Below are 24,389 nucleotides of genomic sequence, written 5' to 3' on the forward strand. Positions count from 1 at the left end.
AGCTAGCTAGATTTCCCTAAAGTTATTCTATAAGGGGGCCCCTTTTCTAAAACCTAGGGGAAGGGTGGAAGGGCTTAATATAATACTATCTTTATAAACTAAATTATACTTATTATAGTAATAGAAAGATTATATATTATATTTTAAGTATAATTTTATACCCTTAATAACTTTTAGTCTAACCTATAATGTTCAATATTATTCTATTATATATATACATCTATTTTTAGATAATAAGGAACCCTAGTTTAGGAGCCCCCACGTTTCTATCCTAGGAGACGCGCATACATAATCCGCACGGGTACCCGTGAGTATTGCACCCTCAGGCACGCTTTAAGTCCCCGCATCCAGGTGTTGCTTACTCATATCCCCTACGGCTGTTAGTCTTCACAGCACCAAACTTTCGAGAGCCTCATGTCTCGAGACCTCTTTATCTCTTACGGTAATTTAACTGATCATTCTATGCAGCTTGACCCAGAATTACCAACTATAGTCGCTGAACTCGCACCCATGCAGTCTCTGATATCTGTTTCCAGCAACGCCCAGTGCCTTTCAACGGCAGGCGAAGCCTCTGCTTCAAAGCAACCACATGCCATTCGAGACAAGTCGGTTCTGGCCCATTCTGCAGAAACTGCGCATAGTTTTGTTTCTGAAAATGTTGCGCGGAGAAATGGCAGTGTAGCTCGTCCACAGATACGACGGAAACGATGGGCTCCAAGAGCAAGGACAGGCTGCCAAACTTGTCGGTACTGTGGCTTTGTCCCTACAGGCAACATTTTAACCCGTCTAACAGATCGACAACCAGAGAAAGGCGAATCAAATGCGACGAGTGCAAGCCGACATGTAAGCGATGCGTGTCGGCAGGCCGAACGTGCAGTGGCCTGGGCTACAGTGTCGACGAGCGAGCAGTGTTGGCCACGGGACCCAGGGCGCTGCAACCTGCCCGAATGACTATAGCGCAAAGTACGCCGACATCTATCGAGATGGCTTTAAACAAGTACTTTTACGCACAAGTAGTTGTTATTGGCGGGAATGAGTATGATGAAGACTTCTGGCGCCGTTCCATTCCGCAAGTCGCACACAGCCTGGAACCGGTTTGGCATGCATGCAATGCCGTGGCGGCAGGGCTCTGGTCAGACGCCGAAAAAAGCAATCCCAGGACGCAAGACGTGGCGGCCATTCTTTCTCAGGAATCCTTACGGCAGCACTCTGCCTCCATCAGGGGGGTTCTTGATCTTACCAACTCGCGCTGTCTTACATTGCTGGACAAAGTCACAATCTTGTTGGTCAACTTTCTCTTCGGTATCTGCAGCCTGAATCGGGGCGAATTTGAGACATTTGCTTCCATCTGGTTGCAAAGCCGTGCATTGATCAGGCAGTGGAGGTTTTGGGATTGCCTCCGAAGCTCTGGTGCCATACCCGGTTTGGCAGCGCAGTTACTACTTGGGAACATCAGACTCGAATGTGTCTTTCAGTCTTCTGAGATGATGAATGTAGCCAAGCCAGCTCTGGAATGGCATCAGGGCCTTCAATCTCTGCAGAAGCGGCACAAGCGACTCATGTCCAGTACGGAGGCCTGCATTGAAATGGAGATGTTGTGGACCAGTCTGCAGGCGATGCTTGAGGGGCTGCCCTTTCGTCCAAGCCTTGAAGAGCTAAGGGAGGCGCATGTCTTACGTCGAAAATACCGCCAGCAGTTTGAGAATTGGAAAAAACGATTTTCCCAACTCGAAACCCAACTACCGCCTCGAGACATGCATCGTGTAGCCCTTGACGTGCAGGGTATACTGGTCCATATACAACTGACAGTGCACTTAGGGAGCCCTAATGACTTTAGAGACGAAACTTGGTGGGATGAGTTCGAGGACGACTTTAATCAGGCCATGCTGCTTCTCGAAGCAGAGACCTGCAGCACTGCTCCAAGTTGTGTTGCCGCCACACATGGGCCTCGCCTTGCATCATCGCTGGTCAAGGCACTTCATTTCACCACCAAGCGGTGTCGTGAGCCCGCGATTCGGCGCAGGGCTCATGCCATGCTCCAGGAGCGATTGTGGGATGCTTTTGCGCAATCCATGTGGCCGGCGCATGCCTCCCGCGATCAGAGCCCTGGGAGCTATTCCTTTGCGTCCGCCATCAGGGCCATGATAAAGCTGGAAGAAGAAGCCTGGCACACATGCAGAGAATCGCCTAGATGCTACCAGGGCAAGTATATTTGCCACCGGCATCGTGTGGCAAAAGTTTATGCTGATCATGAGCGCCGAGCGGTGATTCTGCGTACGGTGGGCAATTTCATGGACGGCTCGCCTGGGACATGTGTTGCTGGATAAATCCGTAGAATAGTTAAAAGACTCTGAGTATCGCTGAATGTTTATATTTGAGTTTTATGCTGTGTTTATGGCTTGGATAATTACTGTCTGTAGCGTGCACCCAGCATCGTAAAGTAGTTCGTTGCAAATTAAAAGAATTGTCGGTATTCTCATTATGCGTCCCGTCAAACCCTACAACAGCCCGTGGCCTTGGATTTTGGTATAATAAGTCACGGCTCCAGCTGTTTCCACGTTCCTCGACAATTCCCTTCTACAAATTCCGGTTTTCGGTTGCAGCCTTTTTACTCGCCGCCCCACTTTACTCGAATGGTATCTACAATTCACAGTTGTCCTCCTCCTAACACACGTCGCGATACAAAAACTCCTTCCGCCCCGTCCATTTCAACCTTCAACTCTGAAATTTCACGCGCATGAAATTGTAAGCCATCCCACGGCAATGTACCCCAAAAGTTCCTTGGCGAAGGCGCCGACAGCCACCAAATTGGCGGCGAAGGTGCGTAAGAAGCCCATCATGGAAACCTCCAAAAAGCAAGCGGCTGCCACCAAAAATAAAGTCGAGTCGAGTAAGTATGCAACCCATCTTGCCACCTTTTTGCGCGCTGCCTCTACTCACTACGCTTTCTTTTAGCGAAAACTTCGACGTCCACCTCCGACTACCCGGCCGACAATCTGCCTAACGGCACGACGCCTATCCAACTTCAGTCTAGCAAACGGAAGAAAGCTCCAGAGGCCAGTAGGGAGCGTCCATTGAAGAGAAATAAAACTGTGCTGGAAGATACTCAGACCGATTCTGATGCCCCTCGATCAGCCCCCCCTCTGAATGAAGCACCTACTCAAGCCCTCTTGATCTTCCCCTTTGGCAACGGCGAGAACTGCGAGCTTGGCCTCGGACCCAACACAACGGAAGCCCTCACTCCTTGCGTCAACCCGTATTTCGATGCTAGCAGCCGTTCATCATCGAAACCCCGGGTCGTTCAAGTTGCATGCGGGGGCATGCACACCGTTGTCCTGACGTCGGACAACGAGATTGTCACCTGGGGTGTCAACGACAACTGGGCCTTGGGACGGGATACGGAGTGGGACGGCGTGTATCGGGATGAAGACAAAGACTCGAGCGATGAGGATGAAGGCGAGCTGAACCCGCACGAGTCCATTCCTGCTACGATCCCCTCCACCAGCTTTCCCCCGGGCACTAAACTTGTCCAGGTTGCAGCAGGCGATAGCTGCAGCTTCGCGCTTACCAGCCATGGCCTCGTCTATGGATGGGGTACGTTTCGGGTAGGTTTACCACATAATGCTTGGCTTTCAGCTCTTAATACCTTATACTAAACTAGAACGCCTCGGGCGACAATGAGTTTGGGTATAATTCCCAAGGACAACTCATAGAGAAGCAGAAAACACCCGCTTGCATCGTTGGTCTAACAAATATCATACAAATCACCTGCGGGGCGAACCACGCATTAGCTCTCGATGCCAAGGGATCCGTATGGGGATGGGGCGCTCATGAACAAAATCAACTTGGCCGTCGCCTCTTCGGCCGCCACCAAGAGCATTTGAAGCCTCGCCTGGTCGAAGTCTGCCGCGGACGAGCCAAATATATCGCATCCGGAGAGTACCACTCCTTTGCCATTGATCATGACGATAATGTATGGGGCTGGGGACTGAATAGCTTTGGCGAAGCTGGCTATGCAAAGGAAGCTGGTAGTGACTTGACCGTCATGCCATACCCAATGAAGATACCTGGCTTAAGCGGCAAGGGCGTCACCGTTATTGATGGCGGCGCTCACCACTCTGCTGCAGTGACAATTGACGGCGAATGCTTAGTTTGGGGCCGAATGGATGGCGGACAACTGGGTATCAATTTTACCACAGAGCAACTCGAGAACAAAGACATGATCCGATATGACGAGCGTGACAAGCCACGCATTTGTCTTCACCCGACTGTCATCCCAAGCATTGGGGAAGTTACTCATGTTGCTTGTGGCACTGACCACACGATCTTCGTTGGCAAAGACGGCACCGCATATGCTACAGGATTCGGGTCGTCGGGTCAACTTGGACTTGGATCGTATCGCGATGTGGATGTTGCACGACAGGTCAAACGCAACTATAGTAAGGATACGGCCATCACATGGGCCGGTGCTGGTGGTCAGTTCTCTATTGTTGCTGGGCCTGTTAACAACAAGTAGCCCATTGTTGTACATATGATATCTCCTGCTCGCTTTTCTCAGCTCCTTTGTCCACCAGAGTCTGAAGTAGTTTAATTTTGTAGACAGGCACCCGTAACCTCACACCTATACTCCCAACAATACCCGGCCCAAGCACATAGCTAAGCATCCAGCCCCTAACTGAGCCCCTTAGTGACAGTTTCCAGTATATAAAACCTAGTCGGAACACCTTAATAGTCTTCATCTTCCTCTAGGAAATGACGACGGTAGTTCTAGGCAGCGATCATTTGAGCAATCTCCTGAGGAAATCTAGGGAAACCTATTAAATCAACAATTATCACTGTAGCTTATCTAGGAAAGAATAGCTTAACTTACACGTAGCCCATTGCCTCACATTCTATAACATGACGCTTAATGGCGTTCATGTCTTTCTCAACTTGCCTCAGAGTGTTGGCGTGCCTTTCCATAGGTTTAATCCAGGTCTGAGCCATCGATCTGGCGTGCTCTTATTCCCGAACCATGGATTTATTATCAATGCGAATAGACGGTAAGAGTGAAGCCTTAAGAACAATCCCGGATAGTCGGAAACGAGAGCGTCACCGTGGTAGCGACTACTTGGAAGGTTGAAAAACTTACATCGGCGGGATCTTGCAAAAGCCCCACGGCAAATTCGTTCTTCATGCTCGATTGGCGCTGTATCTCATTGGATTTTCTAGTCCAAGAGTCGACGAACCCCGCAGCCTCGTGGTATTTGGCTGAATACTGGTCATGTTTTTGCTGAACGCTTCGGAGATTGCGGGCAATCTCCTTGCTGGAGGTGCAGATGGCATCGTGTTTCTACAACAGGGACGGAGGATATTTGTGTGAGAAGAAGAATAAGCGATGGTAAGAGTCGTTGTCTTGATGGGTGCTTCATATGCAGGGCTAGGGCAGCCAGGGTGCGAGTCACGTTCGTACAACGGCCTAATTATCTTTTTCACCCAAATTTTCTGCAAGATAACAGAGTCGCTTCAAACCCAGTGAAACTTTTACAGAAACCCCCAAAGGCCAATGCTATAATACATACCAGTATGATATAGAATAGACAAGTACACTAGTGCCAACTGTCTGACCGCTCCTGTAGAGTGACGCAATGCTTCCGCAGATACAATTACGGCTACACCGGCACTCAATGTCATGCACCTCAAGCATGTGGCTATTGCGCTGAGAAGCATGGGACAAGACAGTGTAAGCATCGGGGGATGGGGAATGCAATCTTCGATGTGCAGTATGCAAAGATGGCCACTGCCTGCCCGGCGAGACGAAAGGAATTATGCAGGGTTGAGCAGGCCAAGGAGGCCCGTAGTATTTATTGGCACGTACCAATGAAGGAAAGCATAACCAAGATAATAATCTAGCAGATACAAGATATATCCGGCCTGGAGCAGCGCACCCGTGTTAACCAGGCTCCCACACAAGTAGCTACCCAAAGACCTGTCGGATACCAAGGCGGCATAACTCAAAGAACTAAGAGAATCTCAACCTCGCAAGAACCACACCAAGCAGAACTACCGATTGACGTCATTTCCCTATAGGAGTCATCAATTGCATCATCTGTTGAAGAGCAGTGGGAAACGCTAGTCGCTCAACGACAGTCTATGGATGAATCCAACCAACATGGGCCAATTGAGTCGATCGACCCACAGCTTTCACAACAGAAGACTGTTACCTCGCGGACCAACAGGAGAACGGCCAGCATCAACCATTCGACTACCTTATAGACACTCTAGAGCAAGTAGCGCTGCAAAAGGCCGACATATGGCTGCAACAAATGGGTACTAATTTAGGCGGCGATTGGCGTTGTGGTCCCTAGCAACAAACCCTCGCACGGCTCAAGGAGAAGTTTGAACGATGTCGTTGTCCGGAAAACCAGGAGATTCATAGCAACTGGCCAACAGACAACTGCAAACCTTGGTACGCGAAACTAGCGATAGGCATGTGGACATCAACCCTCAATATGTGGAGTATTTTGCCTGCATGTCAACAGGGTCTTGAAGCAATGACCCGGCAAAAATTGAGGAAGCTCAATTTGTGAGATCCGGTAGCTCTGATAGCAACACCGATCCTATGCTTCAGATCCTCCGTGCTCACTGCCTAGGCCTGCTTAAGGGCTGTGGTCATGTAAATGAACATATAAAGCTGGAACACAATTTCTTGGGGAAGTGGCAATTGAGACTCAATGTCGCTTCAGGTGTTTCTATTAATATTGCTTGAGATTTTGATACAACGGCCCCTGGACGCAAAATATCAGGCAATTATTGTGTAAAAGAAGCTATAATGCATGCCCGGTGTATAGTTCATGGGATTATGATCGGAGCCCCGGTTCGTCGCCTTGCGAGATGGTAGACAAGAGAGGTGGGGGTTGCATGAACGAGAGAAGAGCGGCATGGATATACTTCGAAATCCTATCAAAAGTGGCAACGACAAGAGCTGGCATGACACGTGCGAGCTGACAGAGGTTAATCTTACCGAGAATCGGGTCTGGGCGTGTCGGTAAGTTGCCAGCCACCAGATCCAGAACATCTAGATGAAAAGCACGAACATCTTGACTCAGTAGGAATATGCATTGATTTAGTAAGATAGTATTATTCTAGTATTTTTTTAAAGGTAGTCCTTATAATCATAGCTCGCTTTCGTCATTTCGCATCATGTTGGCAGGGAAGCCGTCTCGACCAGCCCCCAGCTTAGATAGTAGTAGGGGCGGCGTCGATAGTGGTCGTGATGGTGGTGGTCTATGAAACCCGTGAGTAAAAAAAAACCCTCAACAGCCCGTCAATGTGGGAATCCAGAACAACGGGCACTTACCGGAGTGACGGTAACGGCATCGCCAGGGATGCCCCAGCAGGAGCAGGCGCTAGCATAGCGGACGGTGCCAGAGCAGGCCGTGGCGTACCACGGAGGGGCGACGGTGGAGGTGACGGTGCTAGAAGAAGACAGAGCGTTAGCTAATGAAGCTGGAAAGGAAAGAGCGCATTCTGGTAGGGTCGGCATCTCTTACACGGCGGGAGCGGTAATGGTCTTTTGCATGAAGCGGCTGCAGTCGCCCTGGGCGGCGGTGAAGAAGGCGTCGCCGCGACGGGTGCCGGTGACGGCGCGGGCGCAGTTGTCCGAGTCGCACTGGCCGGTGCCGGTGGCGATGGCGGCGGCGGCGAAGGCGACGAGTCCGAGAAGGCGAGCCATGGCTGTGATGGGTGGTGTTGAGGTATTTGGGTGTTGGATTTTGGTTTCGAAGAGGTAGAGTGAAGCTGGAGTGGTTGGTGATGAGAACTGATCATGATTCCTGAGCTGGGAAGCACGGATATATATAGTTTGATAACTCGTTGCTATCCACCAGTTTCGACACAGACTTGCCAGCATTTACACGGACTAACATCATTTACACGGCCTCGCCAGCATCGTCGTCTTGCGGTCCCTGCAAGACTAACCAAATTCGAAGTGGTCGCGCCTGTTAGCCCAAACAAGGACATAACATTTAGAGTATCGCATGTTTACCAATCTCGTCAAACCAATCCATAGGCTCAGCTTCAAGCCATGGGCGTGTTGTCGCCCAACAGGTGGCACCCGCATGCATTGAGGCTCACAAGTCTAGAACAGGCAAGACTGAACCCCGTTGGCAGGGGACATGCTCTAGCCACAGTAGCCAGACCCTTGTTAGCAACGCTTGAGGCTTCTCAGCTGGGCCATGGACTGGGGGGGTCGACTGGCGGCGGCTAGTGGAGAGTCAATCAATAGTCTGTGTTTGCGACTCAGCTCTCGGTAACATGCTGCGGAGATGGCGGAAGCCATTGTTGTGCATCTGGCACCAACAGGTCATCGTGACAGGCTCGTTTACGCCAGACAATGCATACAATGGGCGCCCAAAGCGGCCCGCGCTGCAGGTAGGCTAGATAGGCATTGGGCGGGAATGGAAAAATGGAAACAATGGCCGCCACGCCATCTCGGACCTGACACGTCCATTGGTATTCAGCCTCTTTTTTATTTATGTTTTTCTCTTTCCTTTCCGACATACAGGGCTGGTAGCGACGGACCGAGCGGTGGCGCTCATCAACAACTCGCTCGCTAGGGCCCGTGGCCGCCCATTATTGGTCATAATTAAAGGGATTAATGAGCTGCCCAAATGAATGGTGGCTGAAAGGGCAGATAACAATAGCTCAGAGCTACAATTCTAACAATAAAAGCTCATGTACACATGTGTTCAGCCAGTGTCCAGGAAACGTCTAATAGCTCACGGCACCTCTGCACCTCTGCACCTCTGCACATCTGACCTCTGCACTCTGCAACTCCGCTGTAAGGCTACCAACGTTAATAGCGGTGAGCTCCAAGCTCAATCTTCGGAGAGTTTTGGAAAGCAGGGCCAGCCTCATCCAGCCACAATATCCAGTTTGTCAATGGATCAATTTGGTTTTCAGCCGCGCCAAAACTGCCAAGGCCAGCCGCGAAAATGCCATAGGCTCATTAAATAGTCAAATTCGTATTCAAGTGGATATACTACTTTTCATCACGCATTACCAAGCACATCTCCTTCGCGCTGTGTAGAACAGACGACAAGACTCGGCTAAATTCCGCATCCCGATTTCCCCCCCCCTCGCCTACTCCAGGTAGTCCTCCTTCGTCTCGTGCGCAATCAGGTCAAACATGGGCTTCGCGCTGAACCACGCCGTGACGTGCTGCCCGAGCGTCTCAAACGTCTCCTGCGCCTCGTCATGCCCGACCTCCTTGAGCGTCGTCCCCGGGTGCGCGCACGCCGCCATCGCCACCAGCTGCGAGTGGCACAGGCTCTCCAGCGCGACGAACCAGAAGACGGCCGCCTCGATGGACGCGCCCGCCGTCAGCAGGCCGTGGTTGCGCAGGATCGCCGCCTTCTTGCCGCCGATGGCCTCCGCGATGGCGTCCCCTTCCTTGCCGCCGAGGACGATGCCGTCGAACTGGTCGTACAGGGCGATGTCGTTGTAAAAGGTGCAGGCATCCTGCGAGATGAAGGCGAGGGGCAGGCCGAGGCCGGAAAAGGTCCGCCCGTAGAAGGAGTGCGCGTGGGCGGCGCAGATGACGTCCGGGCGCGCGCGGTGGACTAGAATCACAGCCTTAGCGTCCCGTGGAGTGGTTTGAGGATCTTGGTGGCATTGACTTACCGGCGGCGTGGATGAGAAACGCAGATTGGTTCACCAGCTTGCAGTCGCCGTGGTCGATGACCTTGCCCTCGTCGTCGAGGCGCACAAGGTCCGATCGCTTAATCAGCGCAAACGAGACGCCGAGAGGGTTCACCCAAAACGTGTCCGGCTCGACGGGATCCTGATCTCATCCAAGCGTCAGTCATGATCGTGAGTAGAATACCACCAGCCCGCGGAACTCTTACCCGGAGAGTGATGTGGCCGGCAACGCCCTCGTTGAGGCCGTACTTGGCAAAGATGCGAAAGGCGGCTGCGAGCCGGCCCTTGAGGTACTCGCGCTCCTCGCGCTTGTCCTCAAAGGTGCGAGGCTGCGGAAAGCCACCCTTTGCGGAGAAGTCGTACCGGAACTTCTTCTCCTCGAGGGCAGCGGCCTTGTCGGGGTTGACTGAGGGAGCCATTACAAGATTAAAACTTTTTTAGGTGGAGGGATAATGATGATGACGATGCTTGTGAGGGGTAGCCATTGCAGCGTCAGCAATGGCACGTAATAAACTTGGAGATAACTATGGTGGTAATAAGCGCTACTCGATTTGTCGAAAGCCTCGGCCGGAGGGGACAGGGGGACTGTCAGCCGGGGAAAGCGGGGTCAGAGATCGGCCGGTGAGATTGCCCAACGGGGATGTCCTCACTGAGTGTGGGATGTCGAGAATGTCGGAGGATTAAAAAGAAGATGCAAAGGCGGTTTGAATTATTTCCAGATCATTTACCTAGGCAATTGTGAGCTGAGGGTATTTATTGAGCTGCGTGACGGACAAGACGCCCGGAGCGTGCCAGCAAGTCGGTTTCCAGGAGAAGAAGCAACAGAACATTGCATAACAAAGTCGTGCGTAAAGAGGCATTTCTCCAGCTCGAAGTTTCTGTTTCAGCGCATACGGGATGCAGTTGGTGAATTAGACGCTGCGACAGCCTGGACAACAACTCGGCGAGTTCAAAGAAGTCTATAGGGTAGGTAGGTATGTATGTTGGCGATCGGTGTACCAGCTCCGGGTACGATCCTTATGCGAAGCCGCCCTTGCAGCCTCGGTAGAAGGTTCAGAAAGATCAAACAGCTCAATTTCTATCAATTAGTCAGTAATGAAGAGATTATCAGAAATGACCGCTCTATCCAGGTTGTGGCGTCGGAGCTCCGACTACACGGCGCCAGCAAGAGGCCGTTGTACCGATCCGGCCACGGTGCAGCGCCGCTCGCATCAGTGGCGTCTAGGTAAGGCAAGTCGGCCATGCGACCGAGCTGAGCTGGTAGAATGTAGGAAAAGTGCTATAAATAATCAGCTGAACTCCTTCTTTTTTTTTGTCACAGTCGCTTCCTTCGCTGCTAGGAAATACGTGCATCTTTTACAACTTGGACCAAACAGCCCAGTCTTACACCCGCGATGACCTCTCCCAGCGAACCTCAAGACCCAACCACCACGGACCAGTGGCTGGTCTGCACCGCATGTGGCACCCAATTTCCCACCTCCGACCGCGCCGCCCTCACCAGCTGCTTCATATGCGACGACCCCCGACAATTCGTCCCCGCCTCGGGCCAGTCCTTCACCACCACCGCGCAGCTCAAGGCCTCGCGGTACCAGAACACCTTTACGCCGTACGCCCGCGACCCGCGCATCACCTACATCCGCACCGAGCCCTCCTTTGGCATCGGCCAGCGCGCCACCCTCATCGCCACGCCCGCCGGCAACGTCCTCTGGGACTGCCTCACCCTCCTCGACGACGCCGCCGTCTCCCGCATCCGAGACCTCGGCGGCCTCGCGGCCATCGTGATCAGCCACCCGCACTTTTACAGCGCGCACGTCGTCTGGGCGCGCGCCTTTGCGTGCCCCGTGTACCTCGCCTCCGAGGACGCCCCGGCCTGGTGCGCCGTGCGCTCCCCCGCGCACCAGCAGCTGCTGACCGCGCCGGAGACGAGCATCCTCCCCGGCGTGACGGCGGTCAAGGTCGGCGGGCACTTCCCGGGGTCGCTGGTGCTGCTTTTTGAGAGGCACCTTTTTGTGGCGGACACGTTCATGCTGACGCTGTCCGGCGTCGGCGACTACGGGGGGAGGGAGAGGCCGCAGGGGCTGAACACGTTCTCGTTCATGTGGAGCTACCCGAACATGATACCGCTGGGGGCGGACGAGCTGGCGGGTATGTGGGAGAGGGTACGTGGGTGCGAGTTTGAGGCGGCGCATGGGAGTTTTGTAGGGCGCGACTTGGAGGACAGCGCGGTAAAGGCGAGGTTGCTGGAGAGCATGCAGCTGCAGGTTCGTGCCATGGGGCATTCCGCCCATCCGCTGTTGGAGGAGGTGCTCTGAAGATGGTTGGCATATCAAGAAACCATCTGTCCAGCTTTCGGGACATTGTTGTTCTATTTGATATTGTCTTGATGAACTGCTATTTGGATCGGCAAGTACATCTTTGGAGAGCCGCGATTTTTCTCGGGTTGAGTCGCCAATCTCTGTACTATCTGAGTTCGCTAATGAATAATTTACATTCATATGGTACACATGCATTGCCTCGACAAGTCTAATAGCCAGCCGCATGCATGACTGCTGGGATGCTGCGGTGGGTTATCGCAAGCTGGCGATTTCAGGCCCAGTGCATGGATTCGCACCGGCAGCGGACAGTTAAGCATTAATTGGCGCTGGCAGTTTGTATGAGGTTGAGTTCCATGCATCGTATTCTAGGACGCTGATGCTGAGATTTGAGACTCGGTAGGATATGGACTGACCTGATGTACTATGCCACCGTGGACACAGTCTTTATTTAAAAGCAGCAAACAGAATATCACCTTACATTTGTCAAATAAGCATAGAGCGCTACGAAAATAACCAAGGAGTCGAAAGATATGTGCGATGTGGGACTGTGCTGGTCGCAGCACCCTCAACCCCTCCTGGTGCAAGCAAGGATACTTGCAAGAAAAACCGAGGCCTTCCGCGGCATGCGCACGACAAACTCCGTTCTGCTTTCCTCGCAGCTCCCTGATTCTTTACTTGGTCTGGTAGGCAAGTGGTGTTCAAAGTTCTCTCCATGTTTCTATCCAGGTACCATGGCCATGAGATGGAATGCTTCTGGTAGTGATGCGTGTGACGCGCTGCTCTAGAGGCTGTACATGGACTTGAGAATGTACATGACCAACAAACTTACAATCACACATATAATACACAGGTGTAGTCTTGGAAAAAACAGCAAATGGTATTAGTAACAACTGAATACATATTTAACATCCTAGCAAGTGAATTCCTGCACAGACTAGATGACCAAAACGGCAGCCTCCCCCTCAACACCGTCGTCGACACGTATTTAATGCCACTTGTCGGGTCCAAAGTAACCCTTCTCCGGCAACTGGGTCAAAAGAACCAGTGGGTTGTCACCACCACCACCATCCATGGTGTTGCCGTTGACCAGGTTGCCCCACCAGTTGAGATCGACCTCCTTCCACTGCACCGCGAAGAAGATGATGATGGCCGAGAAGGCGACACCACCCTGCAGGCCGGCAGCGAGGACGTAGTTGTACTTCTCCCACCACGCCAACTTGTAGCGCTTGAGGTACCACATAAAGGCCACCGACACGTAGACGCCGCCGATCCAGTACGACAGGTTCGTCGGCGCCCAACCGGCGATCATGCCGTTGAAGATGAGCGACGGGTGGACGTGCTTGAGCCACGAAGCGGGGGTGAACAGGGCGACGTTGAGGAGGCCGAAGACGCCGGCCGGCAGGGACGCCTTGGCGCCGGAACGTACCCGCGGGCCGAACCGCTTCGCCGTCCACCAGACCAGCGCGAGGAGGAAGCCGAGCAGGAAGCAGTACTTGATGGCCGGGTAGATCTGCGTGAAGACGCGCTCCGGGCCGAGCGCGCCCCACACGACCGACGACGAGAAGAAGACGACGCCCGAGGCCGCGCAGGTGAAGTGCTGCTTCTGATCCGGCGTGCAGATGCCCTCGATGGAGTGGTCCACGAAGTTGACGACGGCGTAGCAGACCATGGCCGTGATGAGCGCGGAGATGACCTGCCCGCGGTACATGGCGCGCGGCGGCACCTTGGCGTAGAAGCCCATCTTCTGGTCGCCCAGATAGTTGTCGGCCTGGCCGTTGATGTTGTAGCCGAAAGCCTTGACGAACATGAGGGCCTCGGGGTGCCCCGGGAGCGCGTAACCGACGATGAGCTCGGTAACCACGTTCAGGCCTTCGGTGGTGCCGGAGATGGCGTAGAGGTAGCTCATAGGAATAAGGAACACCAGGTTAAGACCAACCACGAAGAAGATGGTCCACACCGGGGTATCCAGCTGCTTCCAGGTCGTCAGGATGACGATGGCAAAGATGAAGGCGACGAGCGCGATGGAGAGGAACCACCAGTCGGGAACCTCGGGGTAAGAACGCATGAGGTTCGTGAGCGGGTCGTCAAAGCCGTCGTAAATCGACTCGCCCTCGGTCGCCAACGCGTTGATATGCTGAGCGGCTTCGCGGAAGCGACCGGTAAGGACGGCCTTGGTGGCGCGAGCGGTGCAGGTCACGGTTCGCTTGACCAGCGTGACGGCCGAGCCAACCATGGACTTCATGGAACGAAGCAAAGGCCTCCAGGCGTCCAGGCAGATGAAGACCATGGTAAGCGGGTAGAAGGCAAAGAAGGCGCCGTACAGCAGCAGGTTGCCAGCAGAGTAAAACGCCGGCGAGTACTCCTCGTAGGCGGTCTGGTTGATGACGGCCGTGCCGGGGACGAGAATCTTCTTGATCTGGTAGCGGCCACCGGTGTTGTTGAAGATGCCGGAAGAGTTGATGGGCAGGTAGCCGGTGTTGGCCGTGTTGGTGAAGTAGAGGGCGATGATAATGAGACCACCGAGAAGCGCTCCCGCGAATTGCTGCACGCAGGCGAAGAACGGGGTCTGTAGGGGCTGGAAGGCGTAGCTCATGACATTCCAGTCAAACGTGGGAATGGGGTTAAAGCCCAGGCCGGACTGAGAGCCGGTGATGAGGTTAACCTTGAAGTTGTTCGGGGCGATCCAGCACATCCAAGCGAATGTGCTGAGCGCGGTGAAGAGGTAATCCGGAATCCAAAAGTACACGAACATGGTGCCGAAAACGAGGAAGAAGAACTTGTACCGTGAGATTGTCCATCCATGAATAGATTCACGGGTCTCACCCACGAGAAGCGCTCTGTTGAGGGCGACCGTAGGTAGAACACTGGGCCAGATCGATTCAATGGGGTAGATGACGAAACGACGCATAAGGCCAGAGAAGCCAATACCCATCATCTGAGTGGACAGCAGAAGAAGAATACCGTATCCGGGGGTGAGCCATTTGTCCTGGTAGAAAATTTCTTGCGTTTGAAGGTTGTAGAAGACATAGGCGGTACCGAGACTGACGTTGAAGATGATCGTTGACAGCATTTGCTCCTTGTATGTCCAGGGACCAGGGTTGAGGGAGATGCGCTTGCCTCCGATGGTCACGCCCCAGTCCGGAAGGGCATAAGCACAGGCAAGACCGCAGGGGTACAGGAGAATCTGGATGACGGCAGACGAGAGGTTGATGTTGGGGAAGCGCGACATGAAGAGCGCGTTGGTAAACTGGCCGATGACGGCCCAGATGTAGCCCAGCAGATGCGCGCGAATCGTCTCGCAGGTCATCTCGGGGTCATCCTCGGGCGTGGTGATGGCACGGACTTCCGGGTACGGCGAGTAGAACTTGTTGAGGGCGGCCTCGGTGCGAATTTCCAGGGACCAGTCCTCCTCTTGGCCCTTGTCTGACGGGCCCTCGAGGAGGAGCTCCATCTTCTCGCGCGTGGCGGCGGGGAAGTTGTAGTCATACTCGTGGTACTTGAGCATGTCGATGAGGATCTGGCGAGCCTCCTCGGTGGAAATCTCGTCAATCTTGGAGACGACGAGCTTCAAGTCATCGCGGGGGGCGACGGCATCGGTGCCGTCGCCGCCGAACGCGGAGACGACATGGGTCAGGTCCGGCTTGTGGTCGATGTTGTCGTCCGGGTTGCCGCGAGGGGAGGCGACGTCGTGGGCGACGACGTCGTGCTCAAAGGGCGTCTTTTCGGCCATGGCTGCGCCGGTGGTCGAGGGTAATAACGCCTCGAGTAAAATAAATGGCTATGATGAATACTAGTCGGCCCAGAACTGCAGAGGTGGCAGCTGAACTCTGAGCATGCACACGGACACACGGACACACACACACGAGATGGGAGACAGAAGAGGACCATGCGATGAGAGGGGGGGTTTCATCAAGAATATATATCTACGAGGCGGCAGCTGAGTAGCAAATTCCAAGCAGCATACTCCAGACACGGCAGGAATCGTTGGGTAACCTTACGAACTGTTTTTGGAACACAGAGGCAAGGCCGCTAACTGGTGGCGCGGAAGGACGGCACATGCAACGCTGCACACTCGCACAAGTGAAGCCTGTCCACCTTCCTATATAGATTGGCCAATTCAAGCCTCCTGGACAAAGATTCCCTTGTGAGAAAGGGGAGCGCGGGCCAGCATGGGCCAATCCGAGCGCCGCTAGTTGCGATATACATTGCTGACGTAGCCACAGTGGCCATTGGTAGGCCGGAGGTAACTGATCGCGTGGAAGGTAAGAAGGGGTCTTGGCAGAGAATTAGGTCCAACGCCACCGGGAAGGAGGGGGGCCAAAGGGTAGATTTACCAGTAACTATAGAACAGAACTTGTGCTGGATGTGGCTGGCCAGCTGACCGGGTAGGGGGCCCAGTTGCTGGATGTCAAGCCGGCCCCTTGTGCCACGGAAAACCTAGTGTTGTGGTGGTTATCAGCAACTGGCGCTGGCGCCTCTGTCCAGGAGTCGAGCCCGGCACCCCTGTCCAACCCGTGGCGCGCATTCAGCTTGATAACTAACGCCAAAGAGGAAGTTGGCCCAGCTATCTCAGGAACTTTTGTCTGGGGCTTGATCCCCTAGACGCCAGCCACGCGGGGGAAGCCGAGCTACTTGGGTGTGCCACTAGGTACCAGAACAAATGGTCGCCAAGGCCGCTCTGCAGTGAAATCCATCGCCCAGCCTTTTTTCTCCAAGCTCCAAGCATTGGCATCGCAGGCGTTTTTCATGGCTGCCGCCGGGCCAAGACTTTGCAGTGTGGTGTTAGGGCCGGCTTCCGTCTGGGCATTCCTCAGTGGCGTAGGGCAATCGCGCCATCACCAGAGTCATGGCAACATGAACCTCAGCTGCGGACAACGCTGCATTTTAGGTCCAAGTTGGAGTAGTATCTGCAGCATGGACGGAGTAAAGAGGTGCGACTCGCAGTGGATTTCCCAGGTCTCATTTCAGCTTGAGGCGACGAATCATTCATCGCTCCTGCTCGACCCCGTCAACTAACTAGTAAGCGCCTTATCTGAACCGAATTGGCGGACGTCTTGCTTACTCTCCCTTTTACCTGCTGGCAACTCAGCTTTCTGCGGGCGACCTGCAACCTGCATGCCACTTCACCCTTCTCGGACGATATCCGAGTAGCATCCTATAACAGGCCCGTTACCCCGGTCCGATTCTCAGGAAGAATTCTCGAACCCGTTGGCCTCATTCCAGCCCTTTCGCCCTAACTGGTAAAATCAGCACTTAAAAAAAGAAGGTCGAAATGCGTTTAGAAACAAAATGAACGAGGTGATCCTGCAAATACCGTTTTTGGCGCCGCCTTCCCCGCATACTGACGCCACACCAAATGGTTAATTGCGCTGGGACAATCACGTAAAAATTACATGTGGAACAAGTTTGCTTGGCCCGAAGAGGAAGGGGCCAAAACAAGCACCCAATAGGCGTTTGGTCCCTCATGTGGCGTGCTGACTCGTAATGATCACTGGCCTGATGGCGAACTACCAACTAAAGTGATTGACCAGTAGTTCCGGGGCAGAGACAAATTTGGAACGCTCCCGCCATATCTTATCTGAATTGCTAATGCCAAAACCTCATAGATATACTCCACTCCGCATGATACCGCAACACTCGTGCTGCGCCGGTGTCATGTCATGGGGCTATCGATGGCACTCTAAACCGGAACATTCCTACGTGTCGGGTGATTGAGTATCTCTCTAGCGCTAATAAGCTGTTGAGCTTGGTTCCATCTATCAGTGTGTCATGTCTATGATGTAGAGACTTTGAGATTGTATTTTGCTATCACGTTCCGTCGAATGTAGCAGTCACGCATGGCCTTGACGCAGGCTTGACAACCCTGAGAAAAGAGAGGGAAGAAACATGTACTGGTAATAACAAACTTGCACAATTATATTAAAAACCCTTCTTTAATTATAGATCTTTTTGCGTTGCGCAAAAGCAAGGGTGCTATTCACAGACTAGACCGCGGGGTAAAGGAAGGTGGTTACACCAGAGTACATGCGCGCACGAGACCCAACCTGTGTTATCTAATTCCTAGCATCTCCCACTGCACAAATTGCAGGAACTTTTAAGCTAAACCCTTCTTTTAACATGCCGAGCGCCGCGCATTAGATCCGTGTGGCTTCAACGAGGCGCCCCGCGCCAGCTCAACATCTCTCGCCTGGCACCGGCGAACAGCTTGGACATGGAGGGTTTCATCGGCTCATCTGTCAAATATTGGAATTGTTCCATCACGCCACTTTTGAGCCTTGTCTTTTACGTAGCTGAAGGATTTTCCAACTTAAAATCGTCTCAGCACACCACCACCACCACCACCACCACCACCACCACCACCGGTTGCGGTCTCGCTTGCGTGTCACAAGGACATGCAAAACAACGTGATCAACACCGTAGACTTCTGAGTTTCATCAAGCGTCAATCTGGAAAGCCGAAATCTTTACCCAATTGCAGTCGCTCTTCCTCGATTACCAGTGTATCGATGTTTTAATGTATCACGAGAAGTTTGGTGTCGTCCGACGCCCTTCCTGCTAGTTCGCGGTTGGCGTTTATGTGGCGTTCCTTGGAACAAGCTGCCAAGTCGGCTCAGCGGCATCGACTGGCCATTCTATTGGTCTTGTCCGGCCGCGAAGGGATTTTTGTTTCGCGCTTGTCCGCGTGCGCTGTTCTGGGCTACTCCGAGGGAACTTTTGTATCCCACGATAATGTGCGTCGGCGCCACCAGCGCATCACTCTCATTTCCTTTGTTACTTATGCAAGCTGCAATCTTGGCCGTATTGAAAATAGAAAGGTAATGTCTGCAGAAATCGTTTCGTAAATAGGAGGTTGGCCATGTCCGCAGATCAAGTTGCCACGCATCGCAGCAGACTGTTCTTGAGAACAATCCCGTACTCGATTAACTTGGTAATTGCTATATTGTGCTGTCCTTCGAACAGAGTAATAGAGTTTCTTTTTCCATGTAATATGAGTTAGCAATTTTAATTCTTCCATATAATATCAAGAGAATATTGCCGCTATGGTTTTATAACGCCGAGGTCTATGAAGCATTACGTACTAGGCGTTTTACTTTCACTCCAAATTATTCCGACGGCTACCACGCGAAATCACTTCCTACATGACTATTGCATCTGAAATAACGGAAAGTATCAATTTGAGTAGGATACGGAAGACGCTCTAATAGGTGCAGTATGTTTGACAAGGCCGTTAAGTTTACTGTCGATAAGTCCATACTGCCGTTCATGCGCCATCCGGCTGATTACAAGATAAAATTTAACGTTCAAGGGTATACTATAGTGTTTGTATGCAGCACCTTATTGCAGTGTTTCTTCAACGCAGTGTCTAGCATCCAAAAGTTGAGTGCCAATGGTGTAAATCTACCTCGCCACCGCCTTCGCATCGCTTAAATCGGTAAGAATTGCTAACCAGAAGAAACTCTATGCCGTATTCAAAGAAAAGTGTTCATGAAAATGAAGCATCAACCTCAACTTTACTCTCACCACTAAATACCAGGCGACCACGATTGCCACTTACCTTGACACAGTGGACACGGATTGCCTCTCGGTTTGGTGAGGGAAGCGTTTTCCTATCGTAGGACTTTAGAAGAAGTGTTAAGATTATATGGAGAGCCAAAAGAGATGCTCGGTGTTTGATTGAATATTTTGAGCCTTTCCAACTTCGTTATATTGGAATAGAACCAGGGTAGCAACCAAAGCTCCAAGTCATTAGTTGCTCAGGTTGATCTTTCATGGAGTTCACGATTTTTTTTTCACGATTTTTTTTTTCCCGGACTGGAGAAGACTGGTTGCTTAACTGGAACGCGCACTTGAGATTGATATCTTTCGCTTGTTTTGTGCTGCGTAGGCATTCTGAAATTTTACCATTCAAGTAGACACTGGCAGTGAGTCCACGACAAGCCATCCACTACACCGGACACGATCGCACACCGAGCGCGCGTAGCAACCCCAATTGCTACTTTATAATCGCAACAGTAATTTCACAGGCACTATTAGTTGCCAACCATCTTCTGATAGTAGAGAGACTCTTCTGTCCACCCGCATGGATGGTGCGGTGGCCATTGGCTTCTCGCGCGACAGAGGCCGAGTATCATGAGAGGAGTTACTACCAGTTTTTCACAGACCTCGCTGTTCTACCGCCGCTTGACGGAGTCCTGAATGTCAATCGAATCTCGACATTGTAGCTGCCAGCTCAAGGAAAAATTGTGTCACGTTATGGAATTAAAGAAAGGTGACCTAGGTAGCGCTAGTCATGAGCTTATTAATGGCTTTGGTCTATGATGCTAAAATAGGGCAGTAGAAAAAGCGCATACTCCCCGCCTCCTACTTGTCCCATCGCTCCGTCGTCACACCAATAACCGAATCAAATTCCCTGACGAGATCCACGTCCGTCTTCACAATGGTGCTGGAGGTACGCCCCAACTGCGAGTACTGCGACAAGGACTTGCCGCCAGCAGCCGTCGACGCACGCATCTGCTCCTACGAGTGCACCTTTTGCGCAGACTGCGCGGAGAAGACGCTGGAGAACGTCTGCCCCAACTGCGGCGGAGGCTTCGCGCCGCGGCCGATTCGGCCTGCCCAAGAATGGCGCAAGGGCGTGTTTTTGACCGCGCAACCGTCGTCTGAGAAGAGGGTGCATACGAAATACGCTCCTGATGAAGTCGCGGCGTTCTCGGCCAAGATACGCGCTATACAGCCGCAGGATCGCTAGCGAACAGGCCATGGCAAAACGCAGGACACTGAGAGGCAAGATTGGTATACAGGTGCTGACCCTTGTTTTGTAAAAATTAACAACTGGAGGCTAGTCAGCGCTAATTATAGAAAGATGAAGAAAGTTAACAGCGAAGAGCGTCGATCATAGGAGAGTAATTTTATGCATAGCTTCGTGTGAGATACCCCAATCGGCAACATACCTCAGATATGCAAGATAGGCTCGCCTGAGCTTAAAGCCCGTAGTAACACGCTCTCGCTGCTGCCGCCAGCAAGTCTGTCATGACTTCTCAACGGTCGCTAATCCACTTAAAGACGCTGCGTCACTGATGTATACACCCATAAATAGCTAGAAAAGCGTTCTTCTACCACCGCTGTCACTGAATCGCGCCGGCAGCGACAGCGGCGCCGGCAGCGAGTGTGTGTAGAGGGATAGGTAGAAATATGAGTACAGTGCTGTTTTTTATTAAAAGATACTCTAGTTTATGTGTGATTCACTAATCAAACGAGGTACTGCACTAAAATGCTCACATAATACTAAGTAACTATACAGATCGCAAAAGCCTCCTAACTATACAAATAGCAACCCACATAATGTTTCATAGCCATGCACTAATCTTATAGAATAGCTTCGACTTAGCCAATGTATAGCCAAGCCTTCTATATTCGCAAAAGAAAAGAGTAATAACAGTTAGTAAACATCTAGTATATCATGAGCGAGCTAATGTCGGGTTCATTTGATTCTCTGGGGCAAACAGACAGGAGGATATCTTACAGGATGGAATCCTGACCGTTTTCAAACTTGACCGTATTCTTGAGAGTTCCCAGTCCAGCAATCTCAACTTCCATACGATCACCATCCTTCAACAGTTGCCGGGGCCTCTGGAATACACCAACCCCTGCAGGAGTCCCGGTCATGACCACTGAGAAAGCGGGAATCGTGGTACCTGGACGGAATGTTAGTCCCAGCTTCCAGGGGTTTATCCAGGGCATAACATACTCTGACTCATCCAGCTCAGGATTCGCTGTGGTAAAAATATCATATCCTTCGCGATAGAAGTATCTTGCTTTACCTCTCCATTGATGCACGTGACCAGCCTCCCTGTCGGCACGCCAGTGGGAAATAAGGAACTGCTCACCAGGACCGGGCCTACTGGCGCGAACTTGTCAAAGGCCTTGGCGTAGAAGAACTGACCACCAGACTGCTCCGGAAGCTGAAAGAAGCGGCAGGTGAGATCGTTGCCTATCGTGTAACCCAGGATGTAGTCCAGCGCTTCCGTCGGCGTGATGTCGCGGCACTCGCGCGACGTGACGAATACGAGCTCGCCCTGATACATGTCAGCGCAGTCCATGCACTCGAGGACTGTTCGCTTACCTCCCAGTCAGGAAGATGCGAAGCGCAAAATCGGCTGAATGGTATAGTCTCGTCAGGCGACGACAGCGCAGCAGCTGGTTTTGTCCATATCGGTGGGTTGACTGGGACGTTGAGCTGGCTTCATGTTAAACCACATGCGCGAGCTGAAAAGGGGACGGAAAATGCCTTACACTAGCTTCAACGGCGTGACTTTTGTAGTTGAGACCAACGCAGTAGATGGGCAGATCCGGTCGTGGGAGTGGTGGGAGTACCTGTGGACGACGTTGTTAGCTGCGCCTGACCCCAGGCAGCGTTGTAGAAAGCACTGACCTTGGCGATTACAACCGTCCTGGCATCCCGATCTTCCAGTAGGTCTTCATAAGTTGGATACGCTTGCACTTTGCTTCCAATTGTGGGATTGTTAGAGCCGACGTTCGCATAGAAGGTGTCGCCTTCCGCCGTCTCGAAGCGGCTGAGGTATTGGAAAGGGGCCATCTTTGGCGCTAGATGATTGGAAAGGGAGAAATATGTGATCGCGCTCGCGCCATTACGAGTATCGTGGGACATTAAAAAGAAGAGAATTGAGTAGTGCTGTTAGTATTTATAAATAATGTCTGCTTTGAAAATCATCTTGTTCGGACTGAACGGATCGAATCGGACATTAAGAAGGCAGTGTGATGGTGGGCAAAAGTCTCTCCGCGGCGAATCTTTCTGAACAAACTGGACGTGGACATGAGCTAATCACAACGGACTGCCAGGGTATTACCAGCTTTCGTATCGCCGTAGTGTTAATGTTGTTGCCTACTTACGCAAACTTTTCTTTGTTTTGTGTTCTCTTCGAATACATGTGATTCCTCCGAGTAGCCTCCGCACCGCATCCAGCGCAACGGACCAACCAAGGCTTCGCCCGTCCTCGGAATTCTCTCACATCGTCTCGAGCTAAATAATAGTGTTGTTTCGCAGCTGTGTCAGGCATGTTATCTTTCCTTGAATGAAAATATTTAAACTCTCGCCATCCTCTTATCCGGCTGCTTCTTCAGCACCATTGCCTACTATAATACATCTCCAGCAGCCGAAACAACATCACGACAATGTCCCTTTGGATCATCAACGCCATTACCATTCTGCCTACTAAATGGCAAAACTGGCTGATGCCACCCTCGAGTGTTCCCATCGTCTACAATGATCCGTCAAAGGTCCAGCTCAGCCGCATTGCTCACGTCTACTTTGAGCATGCCGACTTGACAGCATTCACCAGGTTCGCTGAAGATTTCGGCTTTGTTGAAGAGGCTAGGTCGAACAATCACGTCTTTTACCGCGGATACGGCAGAGATCCCTATGTCTACGTTGCCTCTCAAAGCTCAACACGCAGATCGCGCTTCTTAGGTGCCGCGTTTGTGGCCAAGGACCAGGAAAACTTTGAAAAAGCTGCGAAACTACCTGGGGCAACGCAAAAGAGCCTCGATGAGGCTCCTGGCGGTGGAGAGCTCGTGACAATTGCGAGACCAAACGGCACCTACCTTCACGTGGTACATGGGCAGATTGAGCGCCAAGTCAACCTCACGTCGCCGCCTTCAGCAACGCAAGAAAGCCAAGGCCCTTTCAACACGCCATTCGACAAGCCTCGCAAGGGGCAGTTCCAGCGGTTTCACGATGGGCCAGCCTTGGTGCACAAGCTGGGTCACTTTGGATATGTGTGCAAGGAATTCCAAGAGGAGCTCCAGTTCTACACTGGCAACTTCAACTTTGTGCATTCGGATGTTCTGTACTTGCCACAGTTTCCGGAGACGGATGTCATGACATTTATGCATCTGGATCTAGGCCAAGAATACACGGACCACCACACCTTGTTCCTGCAACGCGCATCACCTACGACCCGCGAGACATATGTTCATCATACTTCTTTCGAGGTCGATGACTTCGACACGCAGCTCATGGGACATCACCATCTCGCCAAAAAGGGCTGGAGGAGCGTTTGGGGCGTGGGGAGGCACGTATTGGGCAGCCAAATTTTTGACTATTGGTACGACAGCTCCAAGTTCAAAATTGAGCACTACGCAGACGGCGATGTGGTCAACGAAAAAAACCAGATGCGAAGAGAGCCTGTAGGACCGCTCTCCATCTGGGGTCCCGAGCTGCCTCGCGATTTCGGAGACAACAAGGCACGATAGTGGATATTCTATTTCGAGGATTATTTGTATTACCATTTTCACGAGAAGCTTTCTGTTTGCAAAGTATTCTATGACCGTTATAAGTCATTTAGCGTAGTGCCTTATACTTTAAAAAAAAAAA

General features: G+C 52.1%; 8 protein-coding genes across 8 annotated transcripts; 4 read left to right on the plus strand and 4 right to left on the minus strand.

The window, feature by feature from the left end:
* Window positions 1-2,838: 2,838 nt before the first annotated feature.
* ISF_09298 (Regulator of chromosome condensation/beta-lactamase-inhibitor protein II) lies at window positions 2,839-3,681 on the plus strand (the record flags this gene model as incomplete). The annotated part of the gene is made up of 3 exons (XM_018852901.1): window positions 2,839-2,890; window positions 2,956-3,594; window positions 3,662-3,681. 3 exons carry the CDS (start codon window positions 2,839-2,841, stop codon window positions 3,679-3,681), a joined length of 711 nt encoding a protein of 236 aa, XP_018699911.1.
* A 3,537-nt stretch (window positions 3,682-7,218) lies between these two features.
* Window positions 7,219-7,714, minus strand: ISF_09299 (hypothetical protein; the record flags this gene model as incomplete). Its single annotated transcript, XM_018852902.1, has 3 exons — window positions 7,219-7,266; window positions 7,340-7,457; window positions 7,533-7,714. 3 exons carry the CDS (start codon window positions 7,712-7,714, stop codon window positions 7,219-7,221), a joined length of 348 nt encoding a protein of 115 aa, XP_018699912.1.
* A 1,409-nt stretch (window positions 7,715-9,123) lies between these two features.
* ISF_09300 (class II aldolase/adducin domain protein) lies at window positions 9,124-10,100 on the minus strand (the record flags this gene model as incomplete). Its single annotated transcript, XM_018852903.1, has 3 exons — window positions 9,124-9,602; window positions 9,664-9,823; window positions 9,888-10,100. The coding sequence occupies 3 exons, from the start codon at window positions 10,098-10,100 to the stop codon at window positions 9,124-9,126; spliced, it is 852 nt and encodes a 283-aa protein (XP_018699913.1).
* Window positions 10,101-11,075: 975 nt separating this feature from the next.
* On the plus strand, window positions 11,076-11,993 carry ISF_09301 (Beta-lactamase-like protein; the record flags this gene model as incomplete). The annotated part of the gene is made up of 1 exon (XM_018852904.1): window positions 11,076-11,993. One exon carries the CDS (start codon window positions 11,076-11,078, stop codon window positions 11,991-11,993), a length of 918 nt encoding a protein of 305 aa, XP_018699914.1.
* A 988-nt stretch (window positions 11,994-12,981) lies between these two features.
* ISF_09302 (oligopeptide transporter) lies at window positions 12,982-15,726 on the minus strand (the record flags this gene model as incomplete). Its single annotated transcript, XM_018852905.1, has 1 exon — window positions 12,982-15,726. The coding sequence occupies one exon, from the start codon at window positions 15,724-15,726 to the stop codon at window positions 12,982-12,984; it is 2,745 nt and encodes a 914-aa protein (XP_018699915.1).
* A 4,706-nt stretch (window positions 15,727-20,432) lies between these two features.
* ISF_09303 (hypothetical protein) lies at window positions 20,433-20,744 on the plus strand (the record flags this gene model as incomplete). Its single annotated transcript, XM_018852906.1, has 1 exon — window positions 20,433-20,744. One exon carries the CDS (start codon window positions 20,433-20,435, stop codon window positions 20,742-20,744), a length of 312 nt encoding a protein of 103 aa, XP_018699916.1.
* Window positions 20,745-21,514: 770 nt separating this feature from the next.
* On the minus strand, window positions 21,515-22,592 carry ISF_09304 (fumarylacetoacetate hydrolase; the record flags this gene model as incomplete). The annotated part of the gene is made up of 5 exons (XM_018852907.1): window positions 21,515-21,690; window positions 21,744-22,071; window positions 22,119-22,232; window positions 22,289-22,369; window positions 22,428-22,592. 5 exons carry the CDS (start codon window positions 22,590-22,592, stop codon window positions 21,515-21,517), a joined length of 864 nt encoding a protein of 287 aa, XP_018699917.1.
* Window positions 22,593-23,188: 596 nt separating this feature from the next.
* ISF_09305 (Glyoxalase/fosfomycin resistance/dioxygenase) lies at window positions 23,189-24,268 on the plus strand (the record flags this gene model as incomplete). Its single annotated transcript, XM_018852908.1, has 1 exon — window positions 23,189-24,268. The coding sequence occupies one exon, from the start codon at window positions 23,189-23,191 to the stop codon at window positions 24,266-24,268; it is 1,080 nt and encodes a 359-aa protein (XP_018699918.1).
* Window positions 24,269-24,389: the final 121 nt, after the last annotated feature.

The sequence above is a fragment of the Cordyceps fumosorosea genome (genome assembly GCF_001636725.1).
Source record: "Cordyceps fumosorosea ARSEF 2679 chromosome Unknown scaffold_45, whole genome shotgun sequence".
Classification (NCBI taxonomy): domain Eukaryota; kingdom Fungi; phylum Ascomycota; class Sordariomycetes; order Hypocreales; family Cordycipitaceae; genus Cordyceps; species Cordyceps fumosorosea.